Raw genomic sequence first — 12035 nt, forward strand, 5'->3', positions numbered from 1 at the left:
AGTTGTGGGGCGGTATTTACGGCTGATTAAAATTGAAAATAAATACTAAAATAAATGAGATGTATGAAATTTATTGCATTTAACGTAAATAAAATTTAAATTGAATCATTCTCATTTTCATAGTTACGTTTTTTTTAATGAAAAGCCGGACGGACCAAATGATGAGTACCGAATTTAAAATTAACTTTTAGAAACATGTTATAACGTAGTAAGAATGATGAGTCATAAGTCAACTAGTTAATAAAATCCTTAAACAATTAGAAAACTGACATAAAGATTGTATTTTTTATTTTAGGAGAACGGGCTATTTTTAGGCTATCTACATACTCAGAGTCTCCCATGTTATTGGGTACTGGTCTAATAACACTTCCAAATAAACCATACACACTACACGTATAAAAAATACAGACACACTACAGAAGCACATACCCCACCGACTACGTTCTGAGCCGAGGTGCGATCTCATAGGAGACACCCTCAGGACGAACGTCACTCTCAAGTCCAAAAGGGTTCACCCTAAGGCAGAGTTTTAACACTCGCCCCAACGTTCGGTGACGCTGTAAAGGCCAGTAGGGCCAACAGCACTACTCAATCAAGACACAAAAAAAATAAATACAGAAGCACTTATTATAATAAACACGTTTGTACAATAAGGCTTATCGCTAAATAGCGGTTTGTTTCAGCCTTAGGGTTAGAAATTTGCAGTGAATGCAATGTTAGAAGGTGCAATAAAAAAATATGAATTCAATTTATAAATATGTACATACTAAATCGAGTATATACGTTTAAATTATGTTGATTAGTTATCGTGGAATAGTAATAAAATATAAAATTACTGGATATAATATGTACCACAAATATAAGTAAGCCTAAAATTCCTTCATATGTACATTTACATCAGCAACCCGAAATCATCAGTTAGGATGCACGCGTTCTAACCACTGGGCCATTTCGGCTTTTATGTATTTTGTACTAACACAATTATAATCGAAATATTTAGTCATTGCTGCACTAATGAGAACTTTTGTATAACGATACAAGAATTAATGGAATGTAAATTCTATCGAACCGGAAAGTAGATTCTACCGATTCAACAGAAGAACGAAGTAAAAGACGAAGGCGGCAAAGATTTTAAAGAAGTATCAGGTTCAAGATTATCGTAAGGTATTATCGCTGGATCTTTTGAGATCGAAGTTGTAAGATTACGATAAATAAGGTTGCAAATATTTTATTAATTAACAATATGAAAAACAAACATACCTCGTCAAAACTGATATTATAGAAACAACGTAAGATATACATCACACACGTGCGCCCAAAAACTTTAATCACAGAATAATGAAAAATAAAAAAAAATACAATATGAATATTGAAACACTAGTAAGTTTACTCTATAAAAGTAAAAGGGAATGACAATAATGTGTTAATCCACGAGGTCATATTGAAATCATCTCGCCATTTACTTTCAACCCAGGGTCGAAGATGGCAAACACATTTTTTTTTTTATTTAAAATTGGTAAGCAGTCCTGCAATTCGGCCACTTGGGGGAATGTGGTCACCACTATCCACAGACATTGGTAATGTAAGAATGATTAATCTTCCTTGAACCTTGGGCACTAAGCTGTTGTATTTGTGCCTGTAGTTACACTGACTCACCCTCCAAAACGGATCACCAAATTATTAGTTTTGATGTTAAGCGGTGGAATAAGTGAGGACTAGATAGTACCTACACATGGACTTGCAAGTCCTACCATCAACTAATATTGAAATAATATATTATACAATATACTACTTTTTTTTTAGATTAGTGAACAGGAATTTTTAACTTACTGGTGGTGGTGATATAACACCAGATAAAGAAAATCTCAGTCCAGAAGTAGGCACCAAATCATATATCGAATACATAGCATCTGAAGTTACAGTAAACATTAATTCATAAGATAACATACTTAACAAGGAACTAATGATGAAAAGTAAAACGGAGCAATCTGTTGATACTTAGAAGTATGTATCGCGTGACGGCATGCGTGATAGTTTTTTTACCACGTGACGATATATGTACGATCTTTATTCTACAAGACAGCAACATATTTTAAACAGCTTTATTTCTATTATTAAAATGTTCCATTTCACTTATGTTGTTTATCTAGAATTGCTCCACATATTTCGGAAAATCTACAATTCATCAAATTCACAATAACATACTTCACACGAGAATGCATAGGCACATTTGACCATCGTAATTTTTCAAGATTATACTAGTTTTAGAGTTACCTAACGTTAAGAATGCTCATTGTACCGAAATGAAGCGGCAAAATATAAGTAATCAATGTTTTCCTAGTTATAAAATATAATAGGGGAGTTCACAACGTCCTGCATATATCCCACTACTGGGCTATGGCTGCTTTCGTCTTGAGGTTAAGGTTTGCAGTTGCCAACGCCACTTGATGCGGATTAGTGGATACACATGGATGACAAATTTTCACCCGAGACGTTTCCATCGCACAATGTTTTTTTTAATAATAATAATAAATGAAAACAATAAAAAAACTACGCCTCTAGGACGTACTTGAATTATTTCCGGTTTGATACGATTTTATAAACAATTTAATTGGTTTAATGAAGGAAAAACAGTTCATTTTCCTGGATGACCAGTCAACGTCTGTAAAAATCGGGTTAGGTTAGCTTGGCGCCACAGCAAGGCAAATGTTTACGTTGATACCGTCGTTAATTGTGTTGTTAATGCATTATATCTATAGGTAAATAATAATTATATTTGTAAACCATTCTAAAGCACACAGTTACATACATATAACTGGTCATTATCTCACGGATTTAATTAATACATATATTATTCTGTTTCAGTTATATATTTTCCAGATAGTAAATAATTTATTTTCGAACGTGTTGGGCTGCGCGGGATCATTTAATTAATAAACTTATTTAACATTACATGTTTATGCTAATCAAGCACAGATAATAAAAAAATTACACGAATAAGTATTGAAAAATAAGAAAATTATAAATTAATAAAATCAAGATATTATAATCTTACACACAACTACTGTTTCTTGATGCGAAATTTGTGTGATCGAATAAACTGGCTCAACTTACTTCGGTCAGAATAAAAAAGTACACAAATTTAATAAGAGCGATCCAAGACAAGACAGAACGACGCAGTTTATTTTTCTTTAAGGTGACCCTTATAATTTTAGTAACACATTTTTATATTTTTCTTTCTACACAAATCGTAACAATATTTTCGTTTTTGTATATAATATAATTATTTCATTTTTTGTATATAATATATTTTTTGTTGATTTAATATATTCATATACAATGAATAAAGGCTTTTTAATCATCCAAAAATATTCTCATGTAAGAAATTGGAGCAAAGTAAAACTAGCTGAGGGTTTCTAATAATTCAGTCAGCATGTTCAAATTCTACAACTGTTTCATTTTAAACACGAATTTCTTCGAAACGAACAAAGGATCGAGTTAATGCAAGCTTCCGTTCGAAAACATTTTTAAATCTATCGTAACATAAACAAACAAACACAACGTGCGGCTTATATAACAATAAAACTTTATCAGTTCTATTATAATTATAACTCTTATGATTTAAATATTTTTAAATTACTTATCATTGTTTTATTGATGTTCATGTTTATTACTGTTCTCCTCGCAGAATACGATAATGAAATGTCAGTAAAATACATATATACGAAATTGACATTAATAATTATAATATTTAAAGGATATAGATACGAAAATAGCTTATCACTGTAAATCGAGTTTTGACATTTTACTAGTGAGGTATGAGTTGAGTTATTTCAGAATATCAATCGCGTCGTTTTAATCTATCAATTTATTAAATATTGTATTTTATCTAGTGACGGATATTTTTGGCTTAAAATATAATATCGCTTTATTAAAAAATTGTACAACCTCGTGTTGCTGACAGGGTCGGCCGCCGTTCATTTAAGTTGTTGACGGTCGAATATTTTTTTTTTCAATATATTGTTTCTCCACAAGTTTTTAATGGTAAATATAACCTTCATTATGGTTTATAACCATCCACAAATATGTCATTTATCCATTCTGCTTTCCTCAAAATCCGTGACTAACAATCGAAATATGTAGCTTAAAAATTCGTGGACAGTCTCTTATGACCTCTTTTCTGTTGCTGTAGCCGTTAAGGTAATTAATTACCTTTAATATTCCAAGTCATATTTCAACTAATACATTACTTTAAAAAAGTAGCTCTTTTATTTCTTTCAAAATTAAAACCGTTTGACAAATTGAATAATATTGTACTAAAAATCGAAAAGTTAGAGCCAGAAAGGGTGAATAATAAGTTATGACGGCAATTAAATCTTCCAAATTCAACCAAACCTAATTTTATGGAACAGTTTGCTCTTTATAAATATTTATACTTGGGATGCATATCTTAAACAGTTCAAGCTAAAACAATTTATTTATGGTAAAAAGTATTCTTAATTAAACATTTCATAAAAAATCAAACATAAAAAGAAACGCATAAAATATTTTTATTTAATACCAGCGACCTGTCCCGGCTTCGCTCGGGTATATAAATATAATTTATGTCTAGAACTCAAGTTTTATACGGCTTAAGAAAATTCTTTTAGAATTGGATCATTAGTTTCTACATACAAACAAACAAATTTTACCTCTTTATAATATTATTATATAAGAAAAATCAGGTTTATTGTGGTTCATATAGAACACGAAACCAATAATTTAATATTTTATTTCAAATATGTCAAAAAGATTCTATAAGAAAATGGAACACAACAAGTACGAAGTTTAAGGCATAGGGCATGACGAACGTTACAAGATAATTCTACCACGCTCCGCTTACCACCCCACGAATCTTCATACCTTTTATCATTTCCGCCGATTATTTTTACGAACCGACGATCCAGTGGCAGTTGAACTCGAAACGGTCATTAGTCTAGCTGGAAAAATGATTGACCGTGTCTTTGAGAAACAGTTATTATTTTCTGATTTCATTTTTTCATTTAAAGCTTGATTTCGAACTGTCAAAGGACATAAAATAAGGTTTTCCACTTTGTCATCAAAAAACATAGTAATTGTAATAAATAAAAACAAAAAATAATAATAATTACATTGTTACTTATCGCTTGGCTTTATAAACTGACTAACTCACACTTCTACAAAGTACTGGTTGTCAACCGCGACTTCGCTCGCTTTTTAGAGGCTGATCGTACGATAATACTCACAAAGTCTAAGTGCTTCCTTGTAGTTCAAGCTTGTATCAATCCATATTTTATCAAATTCGGCACTGTGGTTCGGCCGTGAAAGAGCAGCAGACAGACAGTTATTTAATATCTAGGAGTGATTGATACCTATAACCCAATAGGTACTAATTTTACTATATTTTAAAGATAACTAAATACTATATATTAATATATTCCATGGGATTTCCTAATAGCTCTTGTAAATTATACACTACAAACAGATCTTGATTAATATAATATATTTATTTATAACAGAACACAATTCCAATTAAATACTTATTAATTTACATTGACTTTCAAAGTGCTGATACCAACTTTGCTTCTACTCAAAATGCTTTTTTTTCAAGAATCCGTAGTGTATCCCTAACTTTGATTATTATTATTTTTGTTCTCGAACTATGCCTTGTAAATTCAAGGTAAACTTCGTTTATTTATCTTTACCCCTACTGCCATTGGAATAGACAGTGGCGTAGCTATCTTAGGGCCAGGTGGTGCAATGGACCAGGGCCCCGGAATTCAGGGGCCCTCTAACCTAAGCTTTGAGAAGAGCGGGTCAGCCAACTCGCCAGCTCCTGAAGCTAGAAAAATTCGACCCTTTTCACAATATAAGTTAAAGAAGTGGTGGAAAGAGGGGGTAAGGGCCTGATTATTTTTCTATGCACCGGGCCCCTTGGCCACTTAGCAACGCCACTGGGAAAAGACTACACTAAGTAGTAAAATTTGGTAATGGAAGGGAATGTTACAAATTCGTACATAATTATCACTATGTCAAAATAAGTATGTACCTAATTCTTTGGAAATTGACGCTTCGAACTAGTGTAAAGAAGTAATTATTTCCTTTTCAAAGTTTCCAATTAAATATAATAATACAACTACGTATTTATTTCAAATGATATATGATATATTACATTTACACACGCATTATTTTAAAATATTCGTTACCAACGAGCAACTTTATTTATTAATTACTAGCTGTTACCCGCGGCTTTGCCCGCGTAGAATATGAATATATTTACAAATTAACTTAAAATGTTACGTTAATGTAATACCTCTTTGTATACCACATTGGTGTGTATTTCAGCCCTTAGGGTAGAATATCCAGAAACGCTTAAATGCGAATCAACTCATATTTAATCGGTAGCCCAAAAATAAAATTTCGACCTTCTAACTTAAAAATGACAGACTTCCAGACTAACCTGAATACGTTATGTTAACAACTATTTTGCCATTTAGGCCTAAAATATCAAGAAACGCTTAAATACGCATCTACTCATTTTTAATCAGTAGCCCATAAATAAAGTTTCATGCTTCTAACTTAAAAAATGACGGATTTCCAGACTAACCTATATAAAAAATGTCCTACCCCTATTAAACCCCTTAGAGGTAGAATATCTAGAAACGCTTAAATACGTATCTACTCATTTTTGATCAGTATCCCAAAAATAAAGTTTCATGTTTCTATCTTAAAAATGATGGACTTCTATACAAACTTTCAACCCTTATATCACTCCCGTAGGGGTAGAATATGCAGAAACACTTAAATAAGTATCTACTCCTTTTTAATCAGTATCCCAAAAATAAAGTTTCATGTTTCTAACTTAAAAAATTCCATACGAACGTTCATTTAGGGGTAGAATATCCAAAATTCCCTCCCGGGTGGGTGTCATGATATGTTATTTCATAAGTGTACAGCCTAAAATATAAGTTTTATGCTTCTAGTTCTAAAAATTCTAAACATGACAATACTTTCAACAACTTACAACCCTTCATCCCCCTTTTTAACCCTTTACAGCACTTTTTTCCAAATAAAAAGCCTATGTCCTTTCTCAGGCTCTAGACTATTTGTGTACCAAATTTCATTTAAATCGGTCCAGTAGTTTTGGCGTGAAAGTGAGACAGACAGACAGACAAAGTTACTTTCGCATTTATAATATTAGTATAGAAGTATGGATTTTTATTTCAATCGCTAGAGAGCTCCGATAATAACCGCGTCCGATCGCTGCTAAATTCAAAGCGCTACAGGAAGAACCGCGGCCTCCGATGCGCCTATAGCACGCTCCCGCCGCCCCGGCCGGCCGGTACCACCGCAAACGCTACGTTCCGCAATTTTTAAATCTGTAATATCTTCGAAAATATTCATTTAAATCATATGCTGTAAAGGGCCATATAGATCAATATTAAATTAACAATGTATTTAAGGTATTTCATTGCATAAGGATTAATGCTGTATAGGTTAAAATGGCTTCGAAAATTAGCCAATATTTGTGGTAAAAAATAAATAACAAAAAAATGTTACTGTGGGTTATCACTAACAAATAGACATATACCATCGCGGATTATTTTGTAGACATTTTTGAGGTGTACAATTCTGTAGTACATTATTTTGATCTATCTCATAATGTTCAGCCAGCGTCTACAATATATGCGCAAAAAATGTATCTTTTTACGACATCACATTAGAAACCTCTAAAATTATCAGCGTTTATCTACTATATTGTCCACGTATTATACATACAAAATCATTCTCTTTAAATCAGTCTATCTATTAAAAAAAACCTCATCAGAAACCGTTGCATAGTTTTAAAGATTTAAGCATAGACTGGAAATGACAGTCAGCGGGAAGCAATTTTGTTTTATAGTATGTAGTGATAACAAATAGGTACAACGTACACAGTTTTCACTCATTAGGAAATACAAACCGCTATGTCCCTGCGTTTAAAAACTGTAATATCTTCGAAAATATTCATTTAAATTACATGCTGTAAAGGGCCATATTGATTTATATTGAATGCACACTTTATTTAAGGTACCTAATTGGATAAGGATTAATGCTATATTGCTTAAAATCGCTTCGAAAATAAGCCATTATTTCTCGTAAAAAGTAAACGATAAAAAATGTTTATTGTGGGTTATCTTTAACAGATAGACATATACCATCGCGGACTTTTTTATAGACATTTTTGTGGTTTACAATTCTGTAGTACATTATTTTGATCTAGTAGGGTTCAGCCAGCGTTTACAATGTAAGCGCAAAAAATTTATAAATTTACGACATCACATTAGAAACTTTTAAAATTATTAATGTTACTTAACTATCTTGTCTATGTATTATATACAAAAACCTTCCTCTCAAATCACTCTATCTATTAAAAAAAACCGCATCAAAATCCGTTGCGTAGTTTTAAAGATTTAAGCGTACAAAGGGACATAGGGACAGAGAAAGCGACTTTGTTTTATACTATGTAAAGATTTATCTACATGAATTTAAAAAAAATCTTTACGAAAAAAGCATTGAAATTTTATACATCGCGCTTCTAAATTTCAATCGTAAGGTAGTCGTTTCGAAATTAGGCATAAAATTGTTGGAAATATGCAGACGGTTGTAGAGACGGAAGTTATTATAATTTTTATCACGAATGCACGAATTAAAAGTACACCGAGTAATTAAAATGTAATAACCATAGTTGTTTTAAATGCTCTATAAACAAAAATCACTGATAAATAAAAAAAACAACATTTTTTACATACAGTAAACACTATGAAAAAAAACGTACCTGAGAAAAATATGGCGGCAGTACTGCCCTCTGGTCGTCCAGCCTCGAACATTGTACTCGTTCAAGCAACTCGAATAGTTCGTGCTGAGCTCGGGCGCTGCCCGTTGTCGTCGAGCTCCATGGCGCCGCAACGTGCTGCCGCCTATGGAAAATTATAGGAACTAAGTACTTGGCCGAGCTAAATTGATATTGTAGTTTCATTGAAGTCCGCTGGATGGCGCTAGTTGTATTTTACGTAAATATTAAAATGATTAGAATATAAGTATCTGTTTTTTTAATTATAGTTACCATTTTATGATGTTATATTATAGTAAAATGAATTCTTCATTTCAGTGTGCTAAAAATAAATTTTAGGGAAATAATCTAGTTATTTTATTTTGACTCAAAGTATACAGATCCTTTATAAATTCTTTAAATCAAAGCAACTGTTACTATAAGATACATATTTTGAAGACAAGTTACAACTTGCCGGCTGTTGAATGTTGTGTTTGTATCGTCAGCGAATGTATGACTTCTATCGCAATGTAATGTCCGCATATATCATTGATTTGTGTCATGATTTTTTAAATAATAGTAACATACTACATCGTCGCAAAATCTTATGGACACTTTATGGACAATTAAAAAAGAACAATTGGGTGAAATAGTATTAAATACTTATTTTTCATTTCGTACTTATATTGTTTGAAATCTATTTCTGGTTAACTTTTATGGAAGTTAATAGATAAATGGTCTATTTGTTCAATTAAAGTTATATTTAATTATTTATAATTAAATAATATTAATTCTTACTAAAAAAATATATGTGACTAAGTTGGTGTTACAAATTTTTTTTTCGCAGCGTAGGTAGGCGAACAGGCAAATAGCCTGACCTCTGCACACGACAACATCGTGTCTCTTCTGCCTGAAGTTACACTGGCTCACTCACCTATCGAACCCGAACACAACGATACTAAGTATTGCTGCTTGGCGGTAGAATATATGATAACTAGGTGGTACCTCCAGACGGACACAGAGCCCTACCACCAAGTTCATATGTATGCAACTTAACGCAGATTATTAAAAAAAATACCATTGCCATTATTATTGCCAATAAAACCGAAATAAATTGCGTAACGTTATTTATTATTATTACCGAGGTACTTAATTATTTACACGTAGTAGACATTATGCATTAACATGCATAGTGCATTATTATTCTCTAACAATAATTATTAACAATCTCAAAAAGTAGAGCATAAAAATGGCTTAATTTAATTGTATAGATAGATAGATTCGACTATTTTATTTCGAAACAACATTTCCAATATTTTTTCTATTAAACTAGCCACCGTAACAACATTTTCCTATGGGTGAATTACAGAGCATTTTATTTACAGACAAATAAGATGGAAGTTAAACTATATTCGTGTTTCTTTTATGAGCTTATTTTTGATTTGCGGATCGTAAATTAACATAAAGTAAATTGTTCATCAGACCAAAAATAATCAGCAATAAACTACATACTTATTGATGGACGTAGTAATATATTTTTTAGTTATTTATATTACTTAATACACACAATTTACGACCTACCTAGTTAGATTATAAAATCACATTAGTTATAATTTAAATAACATGTTACAACATTAACACTATGTAAATATAAATTAAATTAAATAAAAATGTATTTGCTTGTGCTCTGTTTGTATGTTTTGTAGCCGATATCCGTTAGAAGCCCGGTGTAATCAATGAATAATGTCCTAATTATAATCATTTAACGGCACGAGACCAACGTGAAATATTCAAATTTTTTAAAGCACATTTATACGGGAATATGAATGATGACAGTACAGCATAACTTTCGAGAACCGGTACTTTGTTTGTATTTAAATGTTTTAAACAATAGCGCTCGCGAGCAACCCCATCTGTTGTCCAGCGAGCCGACCTAGTGAAAATTACACATTCAGAACGAATAATGGCTCGAGATCTGTGATTTATTGGGTCAATTAACTGACCATTCATTGATCCCCTTTACAGCTACGCGTTATGACCTAAATGGTTTTCCAAATTAAATTCGTTCCCCTATTCGATTTGTTGCAAAAACCGGTCCTCGGGCAACTCAATCAAGGAATGTTTGTTTTTCGGCTGATTCTAATTTAGAGGCGTTGAAAGGGCGCGTATTGTTGAGATTCATGTAATTCGAGGGCAGATGGTTCATTTGTAACAATGATTGTTTTCATTAAATTAAATATGTTATTATTTCCTTATGGATGTTTCTGTGGAAATACCGGTTTAAGTTTTAATACAAAAAAACATAATACAATATATGATTAATATACTCTTATCGGTGTAATTTGTGTTTGTGTTAATGTCCTTACAATATTACAAGCTTATGAAAACAATAATATCATCCTTTAAGACGTTCCTTACAATAAATTTCAGTTTATGTCCATTTTGAAATTATTAAATATATAATTATAAACATTTTGCAATAATACCAGCACCGCCTTTAGCACAACCCCCAACACGCGGTATCCGGGTTTTTTGCACTCTGGATTAAAAGGGGTCTGAATACCAGAATCAACTAGTAAACATTCTACAGATTATCTTACTTGTTATTTAAGGCGGATCCACTGAGGATTATAAATGAATAACCCGAATCAGCCCAAAAGAGTAGTGCATACTGAGATTTTCAATCACGGTTAGCGGTTGAAAGCCACGTGTTTTATCAACAGGTTCATCACAGTTTTTTGCGACAAAAAATTATAACGTATAAAAACAAAGTTAACGAACAGGTTTATATAGTTTAAGGGCGTTGGATGTCATTATTTTAATATGGGCACCTGCCAACCTAATCATTACACCTACATATTCTATTAACCGACAGCTATAGTTAAATTTGATCTTATCGACAGTCGTAAGTTAAAAGCTTGATAGGTCTAGTCAATGTCATAAAACGTTCCTTAATTGTTTATATTTAATCGCTGACCACAAAAAATAAATATCCTATCAATTTATTTGGTCTGTCGTAGTTTAATTTTTTTTTTATTTTTTATTAAATTGAATACAGATAAGCATTATACAGCCAACAAGATAAGTGAAATTTATTAGGGTGGTTTAAATATACCTCTTCAAAATTATTACAAGCTATCGTTTTCTAAGAGTATTTCTTACATTATTTTTTGTAAGGTTTTCGTTTATTTGCACTTTCGAAGAG

At 31.8% G+C, this 12035-nt stretch overlaps 1 protein-coding gene across 4 annotated transcripts in view; it reads right to left on the reverse strand.

Moving 5' to 3' along the window:
• The window catches only part of Rapgap1 (Rap GTPase activating protein 1), a 269144-nt gene that overhangs the window by 94025 nt on the left and 163084 nt on the right, over positions 1-12035 (reverse strand). For all 4 annotated transcript variants that reach the window (XM_064217421.1, XM_064217422.1, XM_026639915.2 and 1 more), the window contains one exon: positions 8837-8978. In XM_064217421.1, the coding sequence (XP_064073491.1) occupies positions 8837-8978 (142 nt within the window). The remainder of the gene's footprint in view (positions 1-8836; positions 8979-12035) is intronic.

This window comes from Vanessa tameamea, chromosome 17 (genome assembly GCF_037043105.1).
Source record: "Vanessa tameamea isolate UH-Manoa-2023 chromosome 17, ilVanTame1 primary haplotype, whole genome shotgun sequence".
Classification (NCBI taxonomy): domain Eukaryota; kingdom Metazoa; phylum Arthropoda; class Insecta; order Lepidoptera; family Nymphalidae; genus Vanessa; species Vanessa tameamea.